Below are 23,771 nucleotides of genomic sequence, written 5' to 3'. Positions count from 1 at the left end.
GAAGAGATCTCTCAGCGAATCACCGTCCGGTGAAATCGAGGCGGTCCATTACCGATTGTTGATTGGTCTAGTTAACTCGCGTGAGTCTGCTTTCAAATTTATTTATTTATGTTTCTCAATTCGGAAAGTTTTTCACCAACCGAAAGAATTTGGTGACATATTATTGCGGTTTACGTCCCCAAAAAAAACTCTAGTATTGATTTTTTAATCTGGTTGCCACAATATTTAGTTACTTCAACTCCATTCATTACAAAATAATTGTGATAGCACTTGGCAACTGTGCAGTTTGTCCCCTGTCCGTGGCACAATAACAAAACATTTCCTCAGTCAGTAATCACTAATCAGTATCACCATTCCGCCTCTGCGGCTTCTTCCACCGACATTCAATCGGATTTTCCAATTTCATCTCTCTAATGAAATATTCGTGCGTTCAGTGTCGATCATATCCCGATAGCTTGTAGTAGTTTCCTCGATTTCTATCAAAGTTTGTTGACTGTCAACCGCGTGTTTCAACCAGGTAGTTCTTATCAGCTCACACCTTCACCATCATGCATCTAAATATTACCCCTTTATAGTCTTCAGAGAAGATTACTAATTCAGCGTATTTCTCAAGTTGTTTCGGTTTCTAATAATAATCCCATCATGTCGAAAGTAACGGTGGTTCTTGGTGCCCAGTGGGGTGACGAAGGCAAAGGCAAAGTTGTTGACATGCTTGCAGTTGAAGCCGATCTTGTCTGCCGCTGTCAGGTAAGGAATTTTATCATCCTGCAGTTTTCCATGAATACACACATTCTTTTATTTGAGCATACTTATTTTATCCGAGCGAATCAAAAAATTCACTGTCATCACTTTGTTTAGTCCACGCCTCTTTTACCTTTAACTGCACTTCTATGTAACCTTGTTTCGGTGAACATTAGGTATCTAGGATTTTTGGAGAGTCCATGCCCAATAAGTCAACTCTTTACATGAGTGTGACAGCTGATCTGCCACTTTATTTTATTGTCAAAATGAAATTCAAAAATCATCATGGAAGATCTTCTTTCCCACAATGGAAGAGCATTGAAACTTAGGTATTTGAAGTGGATTCTGAAAATCTATTGCCTTCTTCTAGGATCTATTTCATAAATCTCATCATTATCAAAACTTTATTATTAACAGCTCTGGATCCTGAAGATTGTTTTGAGTATAGATAACAACTTTTTGTTAACTCAAAGTAATTAAATATCGACAATGAAACTGCAAAAATGTGTACATAATCTCAGTTGCGGTCTTTCAAAATCATCAGTCCTATTTTATTTTTCTGAGAGGTTGAACACACAGCGTGTATCATAGCTCGATAGATTATTCTCCAACTTTAGAAGGAAAATCACCAAAGTTCAGGAAATGACATGTCAATAGTAGTTTTTGACAGAGAAAATACCTAGATTATGATAGGAAGTTGCTACACAGCTAAGTAACTGAGATACCTTCGCATTTCTGCAGTTTCACCATCAATATGTACTGCCAAATTCAAGATGAACGCATGTCCTCAAGTCGAATAAAGAAAGGTGGTTGCATTTCAAGCTGAGCTCTCATTTTAAAGGCTATGATGCGCAGAGGGCACATGCTTTGCCATGCAATCAGGATGTAGCCGAAACGTACCCGATGCCGTGTGACGTCAAGAGGATTCAAATCACGACCACCATTCTTTATCCGCCTTGGCATGTCCTAACTGATACATATGAATGCCCATCTCCATCGCGATCTTGTAAAATCTCTGATTATTGTTTATTTCTTTGAAAGGAATGAAATTTATTTTCAGTAATTCAAAATCAACGGATAGTGCTTTGAAGTTAGTACTTGGGCTCTTGACAGGTAAACAAGTTGGAAAAAGAGAGTTGGTGAGACCAAGGGGGCTCTTCTGCTCCACACTTTCGGGGTTCAGTATTTTGGACAGTGATGAGCTGACTCCAGACCGTCTGTTATTGATCGAGGCTAACATTTTCTATGCTCTCTGACTTTGCGATAAAGTAATTTCAAGTTTCGCCAGGAACCTCGACTTTTAAAATTAGTACCCCCATTTTAAGTACGTCCAAAAGGGGCCAAGGGTGATGGTTTTTGAATTCCTTGAGGTTAGTATTCTTTTCGACGGTGAAGGCCGGGTTCACTCACGGACTTTTTAAAGTTACATTAATTAAATTACTCACTTGTATATTACTTTATATCCGGTCGGACGCGTTTTGGTCGCCTCGTGCGGCCGAACAAAGTAACGTGCAAGTACTGCAAGTGAGAATTGGTATTATTTTCTTCCCCACAGTCCCCGACCGTATCCAACCTGAAATAACCGAGATAATAGCCTAGTACTGGGCGTTCTGGATCACCCCGTATATGTTCGGGCCACTGAAATTTCGCTTAGAAATTTGCATTCATTTTTTAATTTACATTTTATTATTTGTTGTTTCTCATACACAAAGGGGACGGGTGGGGGTACATAAATTTCAATCATTTTTTTACCGAGAGGAACGTAAGAACGAAATATTAACAACTTTATAATGTACAATACATCTCTCAAAATTGACCCCCCCCCCCTTCTCACCAATCGATTTTAAGAGCATCCCTACCACTGGTTTACTACAAGTCAAGTTTTTCTGAAAAATTGCTGCCTAGTGAAGAATTTGCATACAAATTTATTATTGCTTCATCCAAAAGTGCTTAAATAGCTGATTTCACAGTTTTTTTTATAATTTTTTTCTGATGTGGGAAAGAGCGTAAAAATAGATTTAAAAGTGAGAAAGTGCACCGCCTAGTGACGTCATCTGGCGGCATTTCCCATTTAGACACTCGTATTTTAGCAGATTAGATCATTTTGTCATGTCTTCTCCGATAATTGTTCAATTCATGAACCAAGGGTATCCTCGTGTTCAGTTCACTCAGTAGTTTCCACTGAACACAAAATTCATCAAACAGACACCTGCAAATTCTCTGTTGCCTCAACAACATTGTCCAAAGAACACTCACTTAGAGGGTGGATTCTCTCTCATCTGATAATCTTTCCCACACGTGGCGTGCATTTCTTTTCATTGTCAGAGCGACCATGCCCTTTAAACCTAGAGAGAAAGAGAGATCAAGGGTGGCACGCGGTCTCGGGCGCGAAGGCCTTTAGAGTCTCCGGAACGGTTGGCAAAAGCCCCCGTCTTAGATCATCTTGTCACCACCTGCTCGAGTACTTAATATAGACCGTTTCAAATCCACGTCAGGGAAGTAAGATTACTGATATGCACCCATCGGCAGTACTGAAAAATATTGCGTCACTGTTCACCGCTCAGAATCGGATCCGTTTTCCTAACGAAGAATGTCTCAGAGGCGGATTTAGCAATTTGGCAACACCGGATTGCCTCCATTTAAATCTATGCTAAATAATCGATTCTTATCGGAGCACCGGACCCCTCAGAGAATCGATACATTTCCATCGGTTCAACTGTTGAAAAGACAATGTTGCCAATTTTCTGGATCCGCCAATAGAATGTCTTCCAGGACGTTAGTCTCTTCTTCGTCGCTCTTAGGTCAGAAATTGTAGGGCCGCAGCCCACAGTTTAGAAGGGCATATTTGTGATCCATTTCAACTATCAAAGCATTTTTCAGAAAATTGGCGGTCATAAAAATCAGAAGCCCAGTAATAAATTCATCGGCGCAATGGGCGACGTTAAACTTAAATTGGGACGTAAAAGAGAGACAAGCAAAGCATCCGCATTAGGTATCGCATGCAACGAACACTGAGCGAATCACATCATAACGCCTGGATGCAACTATTCGAGCTCTACGGATGTCCGTGTTGCATACGCACCGAATTGAAGGCGTTTTGACTCTCTTCACTCACCACTTACCCGTGGCGGCGCGGTGTGGCAGCGGGTAGTATACGTCACAGCGCCTTCAATTATTTGTTTATGTGATTATACTTTGTGAATACATCCAATACGCATGAATAGTTGCACACATGCGTAAGATGTGAGTATTTTTTGGCCTCAGGTTTGATAAACCTATATGCTCGGCATGATTTGTAAAGCAACTGTCCAGACACTCGCCGCTTCACCCCACGGTGCGGCGGCCGGTTTAATTATTCGTTAATGTTGAAGGAGACACCTCTCAGATACAAATACTCGTGCATAGCCTACAAAATTTCTGGGAAAACCAGGGAATCTATTCCAGAAACTGGAGTCTCTTCTTCTACCGCTCGAATAACATATTTGAATCTTCAAATCGTAGATTAATGGAGAAGCTTTCATTGACCAGACAACACATACGTCAAGAACGCTTTTGGGATTGAAAATTCGAATGGGTGTCCAAAAATCGGCTGTAAGTATGAAAAAAATCGATGTCCATATGTGGAACTCCGGAGAGTTATACTGCCATGCAGGAAGAACGCCGTATGTACATTCGAGAGTTGCCAAATTCCGTCAGATGAAAAATGGATTTTATAGGAAAGCTGTGCAGAGTTTTCCTTGAAATGTTGCGATATTTTAGATTAACCCTGGTAAAAATTAGCGATAGGAGCTGCGTTTCAAAATACCATAGGAGTTCTTATAGCCGACTAAAAAAGGCTATTGAAAATCATATAGCTGGCTGTAGAAAGCGGAGCAAATCATATAGCCGGGCTATACGAAGCTATAAAAAAGTATACAGTCGGGCTATAGTTCCTATCGCCGGGCTTTACACTTTATCGCCATTGGCTATGAAAGGCTGCAAGAAATTGTGTAGAAATTCGTGTGCTTTGGAAATCATTAAGTTTGATACGGAACTACCTTAATATTTACAAAACACACATTATATTTTTCTTTAAAACATATTTTTTTTTTTCATCAGTTAAAATGAGAATAGTCCATACAGAGTGTGCAAACATTTCAAAATCATGAGTTGAAAAACGCTGACTCCGCGAGATTAAATATATTAGAACCTAACACAAAGCGGAGCGGCGACGCACTGGCGCCTACAAACCTAACAGGGATACTTCACGCATTGCGCAATGCGTGAAGTATCCCTGTTAGGTTTGTAGGCGCCAAGCGCGTTTCGCGCTTTCTGCCCGCCCGCCACGCCGCGCCGCAGCGTGCCACGGCGTCTGAAGCAACTATTTCACACCAGAGGTATTGCACAGTATCATGAGAAATTGAAGGTGCTCCAACATATGAAGAATGACAGGCATCCTTCAAAAGTACGGAGCTTTCCGCGCAAAATAAATCAAGATGCTACGGCACAAAAAGAAAGCGGTAGTCCAAAAACTCACTAAGTCCTAGTATCCGTATTTAGTAACGTTTGGCATAAACTTTATCGTCTGGCTGTTGCTTAGTCGCCATCAGCTATAAAAGGCTGTAAAAAATTGTACAGCCGGCTACAGAAGCTATTGGAAATCTTACAGCCGCTTAGGTCTATGGTATTTTGGAACACAGATTCTACTGCCAATTTTTACCAGGGAAAGTGTGAACAAAATTGTCCGAAAAATTTGAAGAAAAATATCCAACAGCTTTCTTGAAAATTCGTATGTTATCGGAGGACATTTGGCAACGCCTGATGGCTCATATGGCGTTCTTCCTTAGCACGGCAGTATGACCCAAGAAAATCCCGGAAAAATGGGGGAAACCGTTGCACATCAGGGCTCTCCTGAAAAACAGGGGAAAACAGGGAATGAGCAAGGACAAGAATTTTAGACAGCATGGTCAAACTCTTAATTTCTGTGGTAGAAAAGCCACCCCCCCACCCCCCCCCTCCACGGCCGTCTCCAATAACGCCCTTAAGGGTAAACCACATTCATCGGTGTGTATCCTTACGTGCGCACAGGCCATCAACCGTTTTCCGTATCCCTGCGTAATGATAGTGTTACTGACGGTCAGTAACGTATGATGCCAGTCGCTTTCGACTTGCGGTAGCTTCAGCGCCGAGACAGTCGTCAGACATGCGGAGCATTCTCGTAAACTTGTAGCTTGCAACTTTGTAAGCTGACGCGGTCTAGTGAAATGTAACAAATAGGTCACGACCTCACCAAGTGGGAACGCATATCACACTCACTGGCTCGACCCAAGGTCATCGATAATAATAAGCGCGAAGCGCTAGACAAAATGTCTCATTTTAGTGTTGGACACCCCCGCCCCGGGACCGGACCCCCTCCCCACGCGAGATATACAATGTCACGGATCACGCTTCAATTAAAAATGTGGAAGTGCAGGTCTACGTGCGTGCCCTGGCGCTGTAGGGAATCGCGCTGCCAACACCGAAAATAAATTGCTAAAAAACTAATTTTTTAAAATATATCAATATCCTCTTTGATTTTTAGACAAGCTTTTTGAGGTGAAAAAATTATTTTTTCTATTTATCTATTTTTACTGTATATTATTGATGTATTCACACAATAGGGCTGTATGGGAAATGGGATCGTATCGTAATGGTATCATATTTTAAATCCAAAGTAATATATTGCTGCAATATTGCCGCTGTTCTCTTTTCGCGGTGGGAGGTGTTCGCGATTATTTCACCGGACAAAAATTCTTTAAATTGTTTCTCTCTTCCCCCGCCTTCTTTTCTTTCTCTTTCTAATACTGAACAGAGTGTCTAGCATCAGGATTTTCCCAATTTTTCCAGATTCTATCAGGATTTGAGGTCAATCAGGATTTAATTCCGATTTCATCAGGATTTGAGGAGAAATAAAGTCGGCCGTCCGATCGGATTTTTTCATATTTAGAAATTTTAATTATCTCTGCAAAAAATCAGGATTTTGAAAAATTATTAAATCAGGATTTAGCAGCCAAAAATCAGAAAAAATCAGGATTTCCCATAATGAAGAAAACTAGACACCCTGTCGAAAATATTTTGCTGCTGGTTATAAATGTGAAAACCGATTTTTCGAATGGAGCAGGCATAATGAGGAGAAACTTATTGAGTCAGTTCTTCAACTTCGCAAAATTATATTGAAAAATGCCCATACTCGGAAAAAGGACAATCATCATTTCATAGACAATCGAATTTGCAATTTGTCAGACAATGCCTACTCTGATCAGCGTATTTTTGCCTGTGGATGGAAAAAAACAGAAAATACAGGTTCTACTAGTAGAATAGTTAAGCTGCTAAACCTTTCGAAGACTGGGGGAATCTTGTACGTTCAAATTAATTTTCTAGATCGGCTGGTTTTTGTCTATTTTTTTCTTTTCTTTCATTCGAATTCTAGAATTCCTGCTCACGTTATTTTCTCGGAAAAAAATCAGCTTTTTTGTTTGGAACGTAGGGATACGAGGAACTATCGACTAATCTAAGGAAAACTACACAGGAATAGATAACGTATGGCGTACTTATTTTACATACCTACCTACCTTAACTTTTAATCCCGACATTATTTTCGCATCTGTTCATTTTCCCTCTCAATTTGCGGTTTTTTGTAAAGTGCTCATGGAAATTAAAATATAAATAATGGAGCTATTTCTCTGGTATTCGTTTCAGGGTGGTAACAATGCAGGTCACACCGTCGTTGTCGATGAGAAAGAATACGACTTCCACTTGCTGCCTAGTGGCATGGTCAACCCCAAATGCAGCAACATTATTGGTGAGTTGAGTTTTTCTGTTATTTTCCTCCTGATGATATGCTGATTTTTGGCGATTATACCTAATTTGCGCGACGCAATTGGCCAAATTCTCATTTACCGCTCCATTTACTTTCATTATGATCGTGGAAACACAATCGTAGGTAGGAACAGGAAGGTTGCTTTTGGTGCATGCAGACGAACTTATTACTGAAACTTTTGTCAGTATGACGGTACGTCGAAAATCAATATCGATGGCTGAAGTGCGAACCCATGTTTATCTCCATTGCGATGTTTTCAAATTTCCTATCATATTTTATTATTTCGAAGAAAAACAAGGCAACTGTATAATTTAAAGTTTATACTGAATACACTCCTAACAGAGAAGATAAATCACAGAGGTTTTCAATAGGTTATGTTGGAGGGTATGGATTCCATGGACATGAATCGATCGAAAAATGAAAACGTAAATCGATCGTCACCGATTCGATCGACAAATTGTTAAAAAACCGGTGTCGATTCGATCGAAAAATGAAAACGTAATTCGATCGACATGAATCGATCGACACCGATTCGATCGACAGTTAATTTAAAAACACCCGTGTCGATTCGATCGACATGAATGGATCGAAAAATGAAAACGTGAATCGATCGACACCGATTCGATCGACTCACGGGTTTGTCTATCGATTCACGGGTTTGTCGATCGATTCACGTTTTCATTTTTCGATTCATTATGTCGATCGAATCGATACGGGTGTTTTTAAATTAACTGTAGATCGAATCTGTGTCGATCGATTCAAGTTTTCATTTTTTGATCGATTCATGTCGATCGAATCGACACCGGTCTTTTAATAATTTGTCGATCAAATCGGTGTCGATCGATTCATGTCGATCGAATCCATACCCTCCGGTTATGTTGACTAGTTTTTTAAAGAAAGTATTAAGATTATATAAGTATAAGAAGATAAGTGGTTTCGCACTTTCGCCATCGATTTCCACACAGTTCAAGCAGCTACGTCCATTTGGGCCATCGTATGCGGTGTGGTGTCCCTTCTTAAATTGGACGCCAACATTACTAACATTACGCCAATTTCAAAATGAAACCCAAGTTGGACTAAGACTTCTCACTTGACCAGTATGACCCGGGTGTCTCGAGAAATTTTACACCGGATAATGCGCTCGGTCGCAATTATTCCAAGCTGCATGCGCGGAATTTATTGCACGCGCCTGGATAATTGAAAAATGAGACGGAGGAAGGAGGAGTGGAGAGGAGGAAATTAGTACGCATTAGAAAAGTATTAAGTATTGTGCGTTGTCAAGTCGCCGAGGCTCACTCCACGATTAGTGAGAAGAGAAAACCCTTTTAAATGCTTGACTTTTTGAAACATTCGGCATCTCTACGAGACTGAGGTAGCGTCACGTGACACGAGTCGCCGCGCATTTGTGTGAAAAGAGATCAACTAGTCGGCAATCTGCCGCTGCGCCTCAAGTGATAGCGATTATTACCTGACTAATCAGTGATGTCATTTTGAAACACCCCCCATTGATTATTCGACGATTGCGACGGAAATGAGACTTATGGTGTTTGTTCTGTCTCGTCGCGGCTGGGGGGATTTCTTGGCAAACCCCAGTTTGCGGGACCGAATTTCGATGGCCGAAGTACGGAGCCGGTGGCGTGGCGTGCCTTGCGATATATCGATTGTTATGCCATTTAAACCTATGGAAAAGGATCGATAAACAGGGTGTTCGCAGCGAACTCCTTAATAATCGATTCTTTACCATAGGTTTAAATGGCAAATCAATCGATATGTAGCAATTCACGCCACGCCACTGCGACGGAGCCACGTATCTCCGTTTGCAACGTTGCAGACTTCCGGTTTTACTATTTGTTGTTTCCTCGGAAAACTAGTTAACGTAATCCCTCGAAAACTTCCTTGATTTTCCATCTCTATCACCAGAATATTCTGTTAACATTTTAAGTTACGAAGTTGAATCGCTTCTCCTCGAAAAAAAGGGACGAATATTTTGGAACGCTACAATGGAGATACGTGGTTTCGTACTTTAGCCGGCGATTTGGTATGAGGCTCTATACTTTAGTCACGACCTAGGGGCGCAAACTTTTTGAGACCTCATTCAGAAACGTCGATACCTATAATACCAGGGCCGGATTTACCTACATGCCGCCCATGGGCCGCCTGTGCCCCCCCCCCCCCCTTCTCACTTGTTTTGAAACATCAATAGATTGTATTCGACAGTGGTTCGATGTATCGTTTAGTTCAAAACAATAGAACATAACCTCAACCGAAAATTTTAGGATTTAATTTGGAAAAGCTGAAAATGAGAAAATTCCTAACAATTTCACTTTTCATTGCCATTTGGTACTCGAGAGAATAAAAATTCGATCACACAAGACCCGTTACCTCAGATTTCTAAATTGACTTTTGAGGCTTTGGCTACATATCGAACCCACCGATATCAATATAATCTCACCCGTGTGATCTGTCGAATACGATCTATAAAAACCATCAAGTGAACGTGCCGGTGGGGGAGGGGTGTACAAGACGCGTTTACTCGTGTTGGGCACATTTTTTGTAAAAGCCCTGTCGACTATAACAAGAGTTCAGTTCCGTAAACCCACCCCTGTTTGGATAAGGCCTGCCATTTATAAAAAAGAACGAAAAAATTATGAAAGAACAAACATAAATGTGGTTAAAAATTTTAAACTTCCACCGCCGCGCCGACCGCACCGTGTTGGTGCAATGCGTGAAGTATTCGTGTAGTCTTGTAGGCGCTATGCGTTTTACGCCGACCGCTGCTGACCGCAGTGTGTTTGACGCAATGCGTGAAATATTCATGCAGTCTTGTAGGCGCTGTGTGTTTCATGCCGAGCCGCTCCGTTCCAGGTCAAATTGCGTGTTTGGTTTCTCTCTTAACTCAACTAATTAAAGGTGTTGTCTCTTGTATCACCGAAAGACGACAAAATTAGAAATTACTATACTTTTACTCTCAGGAAATGAAAGATATTGTCGCCTTTTCTCGTTTGTAATTTATTTTCTGAATCCGATGGTTTTCTCTCATTTTTTGATACCTACATTCAAAAAGATTGCAAATCCGGCCCTGTATGATACCGATGTATACCTATGTATTCAAACATTTATTTTTCGTGTCTTCAATCACTTTTTATTTCTCAAATCAATTTTTTTTCTGGTGTCAGTATTTCCGCCAAGAAAATAACGATTTTTTTAAAGGCGGATTCCAATTATGTTCTTCAGAATTTCACCCTTATAACTTCCTCTTTTTCTTGGAAGGAAAGGAGAGGGGAGGTCTGCCCTTCCCCCCTCGCAAGCGCCTACTTTTAGGGCGCCACCCAGAGTTCAGCCTCGGGCGCAAAATATGTAAATCTGGCACTGCCGCTTTGATACTTTGTAGTGGAGTCAAGGCAAAGGGATTTAAGTTGCAGGGGTCACATGTGACTTAATCTTTTTGTTGAAGTTTCCCACGAGGAACAGCTAAAAATCGGGACAATTTTTTAAAAAAAAATTCCGAATTTTCAATTTCCCCTGCGGCTTGAATTATGTAAAAGCAGTGAACTGGAGGTTGGGTTAAATTTCAAAAGTAAATCACTTTGGTGTACCTAGTTACTTACGTGGATTTTCCTTGCAAACAAGCGAAAAAATTGGGTTGTGCCATGATTATCCTGAGAAATTCACGATGTATTTTGCATCACACAGACTTATTTATGGATTGCATTTTGCAAAAAAGAAACCAAGAGCAATCTAATTTTGCTAAGATTATGTGCAACTTGCATTCTTAGCAATAAAATCACTGAAATTATGAACAAAAATTAAATTTACAAAGGTAGTTTTCGTCTTGAAATTATTGTTTATTGGGAGTATAGGCTGACCTTGTTTACATGATCAGTTTATATTTGCAAGGTAAAAAAAGTTGCACAATCCTAACGACATCGGAATGCTCATGGTTCCTTTTTGCAAAATGCAATCCATATTACCCTTAGTATTATCACAAGTGATAGGATTACAGCGATGCATTTAGCTGAAATACGCTGCCACGCGGGGGAAAAATCAGTATGCGATTTCAGGCAGTCGACACTCAACAATGATTTATTTACTTACACACTACGCAAACAGCATAAATGTAATATTCTAATTTTGTGTTGCATCACTTTGTTAACTATCAGGATTTCTATGTCTCGCTCAACGACTGACGTGTGACGAAAAACTCGCGGAAAATGCGCAAAAATGTAAGGAGGGGGGGGGTAAATTTTCCTCTAAATGGCTTTATTGAGAGGTACCGGAACCTTATCTAACCACCTGTTATTATTGTTTTCTAGGGAATGGCGTTGTTGTTCATCTACCAGGTCTTTTCGACGAAGTGCAGAAAAATGAAAACAAAGGGCTAACAGGCTGGGAAAAGCGGCTCCTAATATCAGATCGCGCTCATCTTGTCTTTGACTTCCATCAAGTGAGATTTATTTGAGTATTTTTCCCCTTAAGATCTCATACTAGGTTTGGAAGTTAGTTTTTCAGCCAATATCGATGGTGAAACTGCAGAAATGTGTATCTCGGTTTGTGATGTCACGGACTTCCTGTCATACTTTATTTCCTACATGGGAAACCACCGAGCTTCATTTCTTGAAAACCATGGTGATTTTTCTTCTCTGTGTGAATATTCTGTGAAAATTTTATGCCATGGTGTTGGTTCGGTCTCCGTTTGAATTATAAATTAGGAACGGAAGTTTTGAAATACCGCAGCCAAGATGCTCATTTGCGCAGTTTCACTGTTGGCATGTCTTAAATTGAAATTGAAAGATGCATGAAAATTGAGCTCAAGTGAAATTGAATGTTAGCCCAAAATTGTGTGTAGATAATCATAATAACTTAACAAAATCTTTAAAAACCAACTCACGATTCACATTTTGAAGCCTCAGGTGAAATGAAGGAGGTACCGAAGTAGATTTTTTGTTTTTTTAAGAAACTTTAAGAGTCAAAAGTCTATAGGCTTCATAAAAGCGTCTATCTTCTCCAGAAAATCAACGTGAATGATTTATTGTTTCTGTTTCGAGCTGAAAAGATGGGTCTCTTTTTGCGTAATGCTATCTTAATGTGCTATTTTTTCCACCTTGGGATTAAAAGTCCTCCTGTGCAATGTTTTAACCATTTGCTGCTTCAAATGTATTAGAGGAAAGAGGAAAGAGGCCCTTGATTTCAAACTGCTTCCATCAACCCATTAATATTTCTTAATTTAATTTCTTGTTTGTTTCAGAAAGTGGATGGCCTGCAAGAACAAGAGAAAGGTAGCATGTCCCTAGGAACAACGAAGAAAGGAATTGGACCTGCATATGCCTCAAAAGCAACCAGGAATGGGATACGAGTGGCTGACTTGCTCGGAGATTTTGATGCTTTCTCTGAAAAGTAATTTTTTATTTAAAACTTAAATAGGTGGATTGAAAGATTGCCTTGCCTCTGTTGATCAAAACTGCACCCAGAGCTTTCGACCTTTAATATCATGGTGCGTTGCATTTATGGGAACTGCAGATAAAATTTTACTCTGTTTAGTTCTTCCTTGCCTGAAGGTGTGTTCTTATTTCCTGTTGACTTAAGTACTAAATATAGGCTCTCATTCAAACATTTTTTTCTGGGGTCTTTTTCTATTAATCATTTTACCTGATTGCTCAACAAGTGGAGCGTTTTCATTGCAGCAATGAAGAGTTGCATTTTTCATTTATTTACCTATCTTCTTTTTTTACATCAGATGCTAATTTTTATAGTCCATTGAATACATTATGGTTAGATTGTGTAGACAAACTAAATTTTCAGCAACCATATTCACAGGATCAACTGAAATTGATAAAGAGGAACACATATGTTTCTTATTTCATTTCTCAAATAGTTATGTCAAGAAATTAATTCATTTTAATCTTATTAAAGTTGTGTGTGTAAGAAAACACAATTTATTGTGTGCATTGGTGAGGTTATTATATACTTTGATGAATATTAATAAAAGGAGTATCATTAACTTTTCCCTTTCTGCTATTGTTAATATACTGCCTGTATGTCATTTTAGATTGAAAGCAATCATCAAGTCCTACAGAAGGATGTTCCCAAGCCTGGAAGTAGATGAAAATGACGAATTAGAAAAATACAAAAAGTATGCAGAATCCATCCGCCCCTTGGTCATTGAGACGGTATCCTACATTCACAGTGCTCTGCGCGATGGGAAAAAGGTTCTCGTTGAAGGAGCCAATGCAGCAATGCTCGATATTGATTTTGGTAATTTTGATTTACTGAATTGAAGTCACACATGATAATGATCATAGCCAGTGGGGAAACAGGGAAAGCCAGGGAGAGAAAACGCGCAACCATTAGTCGTAAAATCCCTTAAAAGATTGGAAGTTTTTGAATAGCTTCATGGTGCTCCGATTCTGAACCCCTATAACACTCTTTCTCTGTTTGTAATGAATTTTTCCCTTGTAAATTCGAGCCCCCTCTAAACCGTAGATGTATCTAACGCTGAGCTATGTTTTTCCGTGCATTTCTTTTAATTTAAAAAAAAGATCAGGGAGATCTAGAGAAACAAAGGGAGACAGAAAACCCAAGGGTCAGCTAAAACCTGGACTGTTACGGGGAGAAGGGAGAGAAAATTTTGCCAGGCTAAAATAATTAATATTAAATAATTGAATAATAATGTTTGTAATAATTATTAACAATATTGCTTCCGTACATTCTTGTCTTATATTGATGTCTTATGTCTAATTATTAATAATATAATAATTTTAGAAATTCATTTTGCTAAAGGCATAAGGAGGAAGTATTGAGACTTGACTCACACTGTTAAGACCCTTGTATGACACCAGTATCTTGAACTATTGCACTTAGAAAGGAATTTTTTTAAACTCCTTACGCAGTTAAACTCCATTTGAACAAATGCAAGCAATTACAACTGTCCAAAATATAGGAAATAGTCTTCCTTCATCTATAGCTGTATGTTATTTTTTTCAGGAACTTACCCTTATGTAACGTCATCCAATTGTAGTATAGGCGGTGTTTGCACAGGACTAGGAATACCACCATCGTCGATCGGAGAGGTTATAGGAGTTGTGAAAGCATATACAACTCGTGTAGGTGATGGACCATTCCCCACAGAGCTAACAAATGTGAGTACAAATGTGCAAATGTGTGTGGGGCATTGTAGTTAAATCCATCCAAACCCTCTAAGTAAAGTAGAATTTTTGCCATTTATCATAGATATACGCAGAGGAATTTTTGTGGATAGGCTACATGAAGAAAATCTAGGGTATGTAGAAAGTCTTGGATCCTCCTATCTTCCCTCTAAGTGAATGAAGTTTGAAAGAACTTCCCTGTAAATTCTGGTTGCTTTTTACCCCTTTAAATTCCCAATGGAAGATGCCTCCTTGGTAAAAACTTTCTTTTAAAAATAATGAGTGTTTCAAACATGTTTGAAATAATTAATAGTGCATATTATTTGCTGAATGCAAAAATAAGTATCTCAATAGCAACGTTTAAAAATTTCCAATTAATCATTATTCTCCTTTGGGAAAACTGCCCTTCTCACACTCACAGCCTTAACAATTCACGTTTGTAGCATTTTCATTTGGTGAAAGGGCTCTATTGAGATTCTTCGTTCTTTTTTCCATATCTAGTATGTATGACGAGTCTTCTCATTTCCAGGAAATTGGTGACAAGTTGCAGTCGATAGGTCATGAGATCGGAGTAACGACAAAAAGAAAAAGGCGTTGTGGCTGGCTTGACATACCTCTGCTGCTGTACACTACCATGGTCAATGGCTACACAAAGTGAGTACTTATCAATACTATCATGCAGGAACCTTTACCTAGAATGCAGCATTTCAAACACTATCTAATAGACCAGTAAGAAGGGTAAAATTTAAAATGGAATAAGTGACCATCCATTTTAGAAAGGATTTCAATTCACGGAGAAAAATTTTCAGCCTCAAGATTACTTAATTTGCACACAGTTGGTCATCTCGAATCCTTTCTGTCAGAAGTTGTCATCTCTTAAGTCCCCAGGATGAATGACATGGAAGGACCATCAGGTATGATGAGTAGGTACATTGGTGCCCGCAGACCAGACCACACAGGTATGGTAGACACTGTGCAGGATGGTTAACTCAGGGAATTAACCTGCAGTGAATGTTTGTAGGGAACTGGCTAGTGGCAGGATTGGCCTTGACAAATCGTCCCAGAATTGTCGATGAGTAACAAACGTATAACAATTTTACCCCAGCCATCGTTCAGATGACATTAACCAAAATTAGCCTATTTCTTGTCACCTGATCCTATGATAGGTAGCTGTATCACTCTTTCTTTTCATTCTTTGATATTCTCTCAAATTTTATTGTTTTAAAACATACCTAAAGAACACACTGCCTTGAAACTATCTGTGAGTTTCCTGCAGCTCATGAAGAAATTAACCACAAAATTCCATATTAGAATCGTTCTTGGTTTTCTATAGAGTAAAATAATAAATGAGAAGATATTAAGAAATGTCTGAGGTAGTAAGACTGACTCTGGTTGAATCAATCTGCCTATTTCACAAATTAATTTTTTGCTTTTTTTTCTGTTTTCCTCCTCCAGGATTTGCCTTACAAAACTTGATGTTTTGGATACATTTGAGGAAATTCGGATTGGTGTAGTTTACATGAAAGGTGAACAGGTTTTGGAATATTTTCCGTCAAATGCATCAGAGCTTAAGAGCATCCGAGTGGAGTATTTGACGTTGCCTGGCTGGAACACAAGCATAGAAAATGTTCGTGTGTATGACGACCTCCCTCCAAATGCTAAACGTTATGTTGAAACTGTCCAAGAACTTCTGCAAGTTCCAAGTAAGTTTACAATGACTTTTTCTGAGTTTTTTAAGCAATATTTTCCTCAGTTTTCAATTTTTCCTCTCCCGTTTTTCCATTTTTCCATCGTGAGATTTTTTGTGTGTTTTTTTTTTTTTTCACTGATACATCAAGGTCCTAAGAATGTACAAAACCAAAATTAACGAAAAAGGAAATAAAACAAACAGGAGTCCGAAGTAACAAACTGTGAGCTAATAAATGAAATAAAGAAAATTGTAAAATGATAAAACTCGATTTCAAAAAATTTAATATGTTTCTTCACTTAATTTTTTAAAATTCTTTTTTTCTCTCAAAGTTAATTTTAAATTTAAAAACTCGAACTCACAAAGTTTAAATTTGTGAGTTTTGAGTTTTCTTCAATTTTCCAATTTTCTGCATTTCATAAACTAAAGAACGTGCCTGAACTATTGTGTGTTGTTTGAAGTGGATAGTTAGACTAGATCTAGAGTTAAATATGTTGATGGTTCTTATCTAAAAAAATACACACAACACTAACATAGCATTGGCGTCTTAAGACAGATAAAATTTCTTAGCTTGAGTTACTGAAGATTTACCTTAAGTTTTGCCACTGTTAATTATTAAACATAAAATTTTACTTCGGAACTTGCTCACTTTAATTTTTTCCGTTCAATTGTTGCAGTCAAGTACATTGGAGTCGGCAAAGGTAGAGAATCGATCATTAGTGTATCCTAAGGAGCAGTGCCCTGAAGTTACCAAGCTTTTTTGTTCCTTCAATCTAGTTAAGTTTTGAAGTCTAAGCTGTTGTGTATTGCGTAAGTAAAACTATAATTTTACCTAAAATTCAGAATGCTCTTTTAAAAGCGTTTCCATAGTTTTGGTAAAATGCACACTCTCAGAATGCCTGCAGAAAGACAAAAACATGAAATAATAGTTCCTTTTGCAGCAATCAGTAATTTTTCCCCTCTAATTTTGAGAACTTTTAGGGCTCTCTTTTCCTCCTCTTTTTGGAAAAAAATATGATTCTCAATTTTGCCGCAGAACAAGAGCATTTCTGTATTCTCGTCATTGACTGCAGAAAGCAGGATAAAAACACGCAAGCCTCAAATTCATAGTTCAATGATAATCTTCTCTGATGTGTCCAGCTATTGTTTATTTTTAAGTTTTTGTTGACTCGAGGACCCAACAACCAAATTATGATTTTGTCCCTCTCTGAGCAGTGAGTGCAAGAATAGTGGTACAGTGTACCTTGTCACACTCTATAAGTGTGAGAAGCATGAAACAATCAACGCATGTTGTCTCATTTATAATGTCTCTCCAAAGTGGAGGCACAATACAGGAAATGGCTATGCATTTTTTTCGGTGCAAGCAACTACTCTTAGTCCATTTTTAGTGAGAGGAAATGTACATTAATGTCCTTATCCATTAAAATGGTGAAACACTGAAAAATGATTGCTAAGTCGTAGGCCTGATTGGGAGCTTTGGTGAGCCAATGCTGAGCATTCAGGCCCTTCAAGCCAACCAACTTGCCATCTGTCATCAATAAGATCTTTTGATTTTCTATTTTGTTTCATTGGAAATAAATTTTCAAATAATCATATCTCAGGACTTTAAAGTGCACAAAAACTTTTTTCCCAAACAGTGCCTTACTTTTGTACTGTTCTAAATGTTAACTCTGTCCCCAGGTCTCTCAACTTGTTTTTCATGTTGTACCATAATTTTTAGAAGTTTGGAAAACTTCTAGTTCTTTTAAGAACCCATCTTGAATATTACATGTCATACTTATTTGAAAAAGTGATAAAATAATGGTACCTACATTATGCTTTCTATTCATTTTTATCCGTGACGTATAGGCATTTTCAATTTTTGTTTCAAGAATTGATTAATCAATCATAGGTAATCTTAAGAAACAGCCATTCAGTTAACTATTCAATCTACATTTAATGATAGATTAGTGAATTCAATATTTTGTCATTCAAATCAATCTCTTTCAAAGATTCCTTCAAGGCGTTAATCTTAACTAGTCCCTTGCGTTCCTAGCAATACTGGTATAGAATTAGATGTGCGGAGAGCCATAGTCTACCTAAATCAATAATTGTATACCTCTCAGGTGGGATAACAACCTTTATTGTTATATTGGCCAGTATTTGAGTTTTCAGAAGAGGGAATGTCACATTTACTGTCAGTCTACAGTGCGTAGAAATGAAAGAAAATAATGAAAAAACAATAATTTGATTTTTATGCAGTGTAAAATTGTCATTGAAAAAATTAAGTTGCTGTCAAAAAGTCAACATTCAATCTTTGTATTTAGGTGCCAAAGGGTTTTTAGTTTAAAGTTTGTTTTGGGCCAGATGGCTGGGATGACAATTTTTTTTCCTAGATACCTCACTGACAAATTTTTTTAGACTACAAGTATTAATATTAAGACTCTTTGTCAGCTGCTTACAGCAAATTTTTAATGTCATCATAAAAGACATCAGGCAACAACAGTATTTATATAATCTTTACTCTTATTTGTATGATGCACTGAGAAACAGACACATCTGTGTAAATTTGTGTGTTTTTTTATCCTTTTCTTATTTACATGTTTATTTTTTGGTAAAAACTTTTCTTTTTTTCGTTTTTTAAAGGATATTAAATGTCCCATGTTGTTCGTGTCAAATTTTCTAGAAACTTTTAAATTTGGTTGACATTTCCTGTTGTTCGAAACAAATATAAAAATACAAAAAAAGTCCTCCGCGATTTGCATTTTATTTCTCTCCATGGAGAGAGCGGCTTTAATTTGTTGTAAGAGAATTTCATCAATTGGTATAGAATCCTGTTCTTCCTTCTAGCATATTTCAGTATTTTATCATGAAGCTGGACGTATATATGCTTAAAAGATGTGAAAATGATCTATAAAAAAGAATTATTTAGCATGTGCATAGGATTTGATCACTTTAGTTCCTTCTTAGTCCATTCATTTTCTTTGAGCTTTTTTTGCATAAATGCGTACAATTGAAGCTTTTTAGAAGGAACTATTTTCAAGTCTTATAGGGCAAATAATGTCCTTTCCAAACTTGGAAAAATATTAGTATTTTGAATTTCATTTTCTCTTGAATGGAAAATTATTTCACACTGCTGTATGAAGAGCTTCTGAAAAATTAGATGGATTTTTTTCGTTCCCTATCTTCATCGAGTGCTGAAAATTGTAAAACTCTTGCTGCAGGGAGTCACTGTGAATAATGCTCTAATGACTCTCATTTTCAGCAAGTGAATTTGGCATAGTCCAGAACTATATAATTAATAATAGTGAAGAGTATCCCAGGAAAACTCTTCAGTTTGTTACATACATTGCAAATTGCAAGCAACGTTGAAACTATATCACCCCAATTATTTAAAAAATAACGTTGTTTCTAGCTCAACTATGTGGCCAGCATTGGATCTATTATTCAGTGTAGTTCAGCCACAGATGACTACTCGGAAAATATAGGTATCTAAGATTGTTCTCCTGTGGATCAGTTAATACTCATTGTTCTTGGGGCAAAACGTCTGTTCAGATAGTCACTATCATTGAATAAAATCTCTTATCACTTTACTCACTAGTAGGTAATCTTCACCATGTGTTATTAAATCTAGATAGAAGAATAGAGGTAGACAACCTGTATTTCACCCAGGTTACTTGGTCAGCCAACATCTTTTGGTGTGCCTCTATTATTTTTGTGAGAAGGACCGAAATCAAGTAAAAAAAAAAGTGTCTAATGAATAAACTGAAATCATCCCATCCAATCAGAAGCAGTGATAGTGGAATCGGATCATCTGTAAAAAAATTTAAACCAAAAACAAAGAAACCTTCAAACTAAAGTAGTTGATTGGGTTTCGATTGAGCACAGGGGAGAACTTCATGAGCGCACTATGGTCCAAAACTCAAGAATAGGAAGAGATAAGTCGGATAATGACTGAAAGATCACGAAAGTTTCGTAGTTGATGTTTTTTTTTTGAGCTGCTAATGAATTGGATGTCAAATTGCCAATATTTTAACACCCGTACCTATTAATTGTAGGCAAGTTTATGGTACGCTGCTGCTTGCGCGGCGTGCTTGCCGCTGCGCTGCCATCTCGAAACGCCCACCGACGCCTACGAACCCAAAGGGATACTTCAAGCATTGCGCAATGCGTGAAGTAGCCCTTTAGGTTTGTAGGCGTCAGTACGCGTTTCACACTGGCAGCACGCCGAGGCGCCCCCCGACGGGCGGGTGGTGAACGATTTCTTGCGGAGGAGCTCCCTGGCGAAGAAATTCGTTCATCGTGTAATTTTTTTTTTTTTTTTTTTTCAATTTTTATTTATAATTTTCGACTTTTAAAATTATACACTGGTCGTGTGAAGTAAAAAGTGAACTCTCAACGCTAGATGAAGTGTAATAATGAAAGGCTGGTCGTGCACCATGCGCGCTGCGGACGGCGTAAGGCGGCTCATGAAATTCTCCCCTGTGCTCTGTCGATCAGGTTTTCCTTCGAAATAATTTCATAACTCCCGGGTAAATGCGGCTTTCTCTCATTTTGCTAACAACTGTAGTCATGAACATATCTACAACGAAGCGAATTGAACCTCCGAATCGAGTTCATTCTCTTGTGTTTATCTAACATTTCAAACTCGTTGCACATATTGATTCGCGTCATTTAATTGATAATTGCAAGCAATTGGGAATATTTTCGTCGCGTCTGCAGTTTTTCCCCCTCTTGATTATCTCAGAACGCTTCTGAGAATCGTCAATCGCGAACAACGTAGTACGCGAATCGAGCTGCCCTCTGATTGGCTCCAAGAAACGCATGTCAACAAAAAACAGATGTTTGTTTCGTCACTGCTCGCTTTGGTTCTGCTTATCGGCTGATTGTGCGGAAAGTGGTATATATTCTGCGTCCAAATTAACAAGTTGTGCGTTACCTAGAAAGTTTTTCCGAATATTCTACGTGGCATCTTAGTGTGCGTGTCTTATTTATTTCCAATTTGCTCATTAATTCATCTTCACCATGTCCGAAAGTCATATGGACGAGTATGAGCATTACAACTACGACCAAGACAAAATAATCCACTCTGGTCACAGTGGAAAACAAAGGTCCAAGAAAGAAGCCAGTGAACACACCAACCACTTCGACCCTCAGGGGCACTCCAGGAAATTAACAGAGAAAATGCAAAACACTGAAAAGAATAAGAAGGTCGAAGCCACCAGACCGAAACCTGTGACCACGAAGGAATAAGCTGCCTCCTGAACCGGAATGAGGACACCGTTATCTATTGTAAAGATTTATTTTTTTAAATCTTTCTTTTTATTTTGTACCCATTACTACTTGATCTTTTGAAAAGACCTAGTTTGTAAGTATGTACTATTTTTCAATTCAAACCTATTGTGTAAATTTTGTTTTTAATTAACCATGGAAAGCATTTAATCTTGAAATCCGAATTTAAAGCAATAAAATAATCAAAACGAACAAAGCTTTTTCCTTTTCATTGATGCTTCGCCCCTCAAAATTAATATTTTCTTCATCCGTCAACGTCTAAACCAGTGGGACATGAAGGAAGGTTCTAGAAAAGCTAAGAAGCCCTGCATTTCTAGAAGGTTCTTTTTCAGTTTCATGAATTCCTAACCTAAATGTTCACAAGAATTTTTGAATTTTTATTTGTAAACAATTGAGTTTGAATGTTGTGATCAAATGACACTAGCCTTTGAAATTGCTATAAGTGCCCAACGCAGCACAGCGCTGTAATGTACCACATAAAATTAAACCCTATACTAGATGTCCACAGTCCTCTCAACTAACTTCCTGTGTATTTTGCCACTAGAAACATATGGTAACAATCTGGATACCTTGTTTTCATTTCATCGTTAAAATTTTTTCCTCAATGTCTCCTGAAGAGACTATTTCCTGTTTTCAAATATTAATGTTAAATGATTTTGCCATCCACTTTTTGGATTTTTTTCTGAATCTTCCCTAAGGTGTACCTAGCCTTGTTCTCATATTTTAAGGAGCAGGAAGGTGATACATTTGTCTTTGGTTCCTGTAAGGATTAGATAGATGATGAACTTATCCCCCTGGGAAAAAATTTGCCAGGTAGTTCTGTAAAGATTTAAGTCGAATCAATGGATTTACTTTTTTCCTCCAAGCAATAATAATCTAGCAGCCTGATTGTTGAAATCTTCTGTCAACCGAACAAAGACAAGGGGAAGGTGGAATGGAGTCATGTGATTGAACGTCTTTGTTAGTCGTCCTGTTTGTCTTGCCTATGTTGGTAAAATTTATGATAAACCATCTGCAACTCAAGAGGTGCTCTGTCTAGTCATTAGTTAAACCCAAAACAAGCCCAAGAAGATGAACGACTGACAAACATATGCATATCTCCATTCCATTTTGGTTTTGTCTTGTCTGATCAATGAAAAAATGTCAACAATCAGGCTGCTATTCAGCAACCAAGAACATGGGAAGTCGAAACCTTTCCTGTAAGTTCCCTAAGTCCTGTAAGGACTTATTTCCCATCTGAAGCAAGAAAAATTTACTTAACTTAATAAGAATGGAGGCGTCCTAGGAATTTGATGAATCATGTCTGAACTTCACTAACCCTTTTCGTTCTACAAAGCCCATTCAAGAAGAGTTTGATGTGCATAAGGATCAGGAAGTGTATCATTAGGGTTGCCTTTTCACAATACTAAAATTTAGTAGAACAATTTTCAGGTTTGGAAAAAATAAGAAAAAAATTACGTATGTTTTTTTTGCCCTGAGACTTACTTAACGATGAAATGATACTAATTTTCTTCTGGGTGAATTTCCTAGGAGAGAATTGAATTGAAAACGTGCCAGATGTACAGTAAGGGAAGGGGTTATCTTAAGTTGTAAAATCTGTGTATGTTAGTAATGTATAAAAATAGAAAAAGATACTTCCATCAAAATTTCAAACATTACACATCCTCCCTTTAAACTATGCGGCAAGGTTCAAAGTAAGCCCTTCTATTGAAAACTATGATTCAGATTTATCATTAGTTGGACAGTGTACATAAAAAAAAAAATCTCAGAAGAACCCTGCACACCTATGAGATTCTCTCCTCACTGTACCTTGATGGCTCCAAGTAAATTTTGATGAAACTTTGATAGGTTGACATTAAGGTGATTCATCAAGCTCTCTAACATGAGCAAACTGGCATGCGATACATCGCATTCATTGGGTCAAAAATCTTGGCAGGTTTTGAATTTTGGCCAAAGAAAGGAAATTCACCCCTGCACATAAACGTAAAGAATCGTTTTTAACTAAAACATTGGCATAATGTGGGAAAATGAAAGCAGAATCCTGTTCGGAAAAAACCTTGCATTCGACAGTTATCGATTTCTGTATCAAATG

General features: G+C 38.1%; 2 protein-coding genes across 2 annotated transcripts; both read left to right on the top strand.

Moving 5' to 3' along the window:
• The first annotated feature begins 303 nt into the window (after positions 1-303).
• Positions 304-19,137, top strand: LOC109038894 (adenylosuccinate synthetase). The gene is made up of 9 exons (XM_019054157.2): positions 304-747; positions 7,459-7,561; positions 11,893-12,023; positions 12,825-12,973; positions 13,626-13,831; positions 14,561-14,715; positions 15,251-15,375; positions 16,177-16,424; positions 17,086-19,137. Exons 1-9 carry the CDS (start codon positions 643-645, stop codon positions 17,136-17,138), a joined length of 1,275 nt encoding a protein of 424 aa, XP_018909702.1. The 5' UTR covers positions 304-642; the 3' UTR covers positions 17,139-19,137.
• A 2,083-nt stretch (positions 19,138-21,220) lies between these two features.
• On the top strand, positions 21,221-21,875 carry LOC109038922 (nuclear protein 1). The gene has a single exon (XM_019054193.2). It carries the CDS (start codon positions 21,413-21,415, stop codon positions 21,638-21,640), a length of 228 nt encoding a protein of 75 aa, XP_018909738.1. The 5' UTR covers positions 21,221-21,412; the 3' UTR covers positions 21,641-21,875.
• Positions 21,876-23,771: the final 1,896 nt, after the last annotated feature.

This window comes from Bemisia tabaci, chromosome 1 (assembly GCF_918797505.1).
Source record: "Bemisia tabaci chromosome 1, PGI_BMITA_v3".
Taxonomy (NCBI): domain Eukaryota; kingdom Metazoa; phylum Arthropoda; class Insecta; order Hemiptera; family Aleyrodidae; genus Bemisia; species Bemisia tabaci.
Note: the sequence above shows the minus strand (reverse complement) of the source record. Positions and strands in the feature narration are given on the sequence as shown.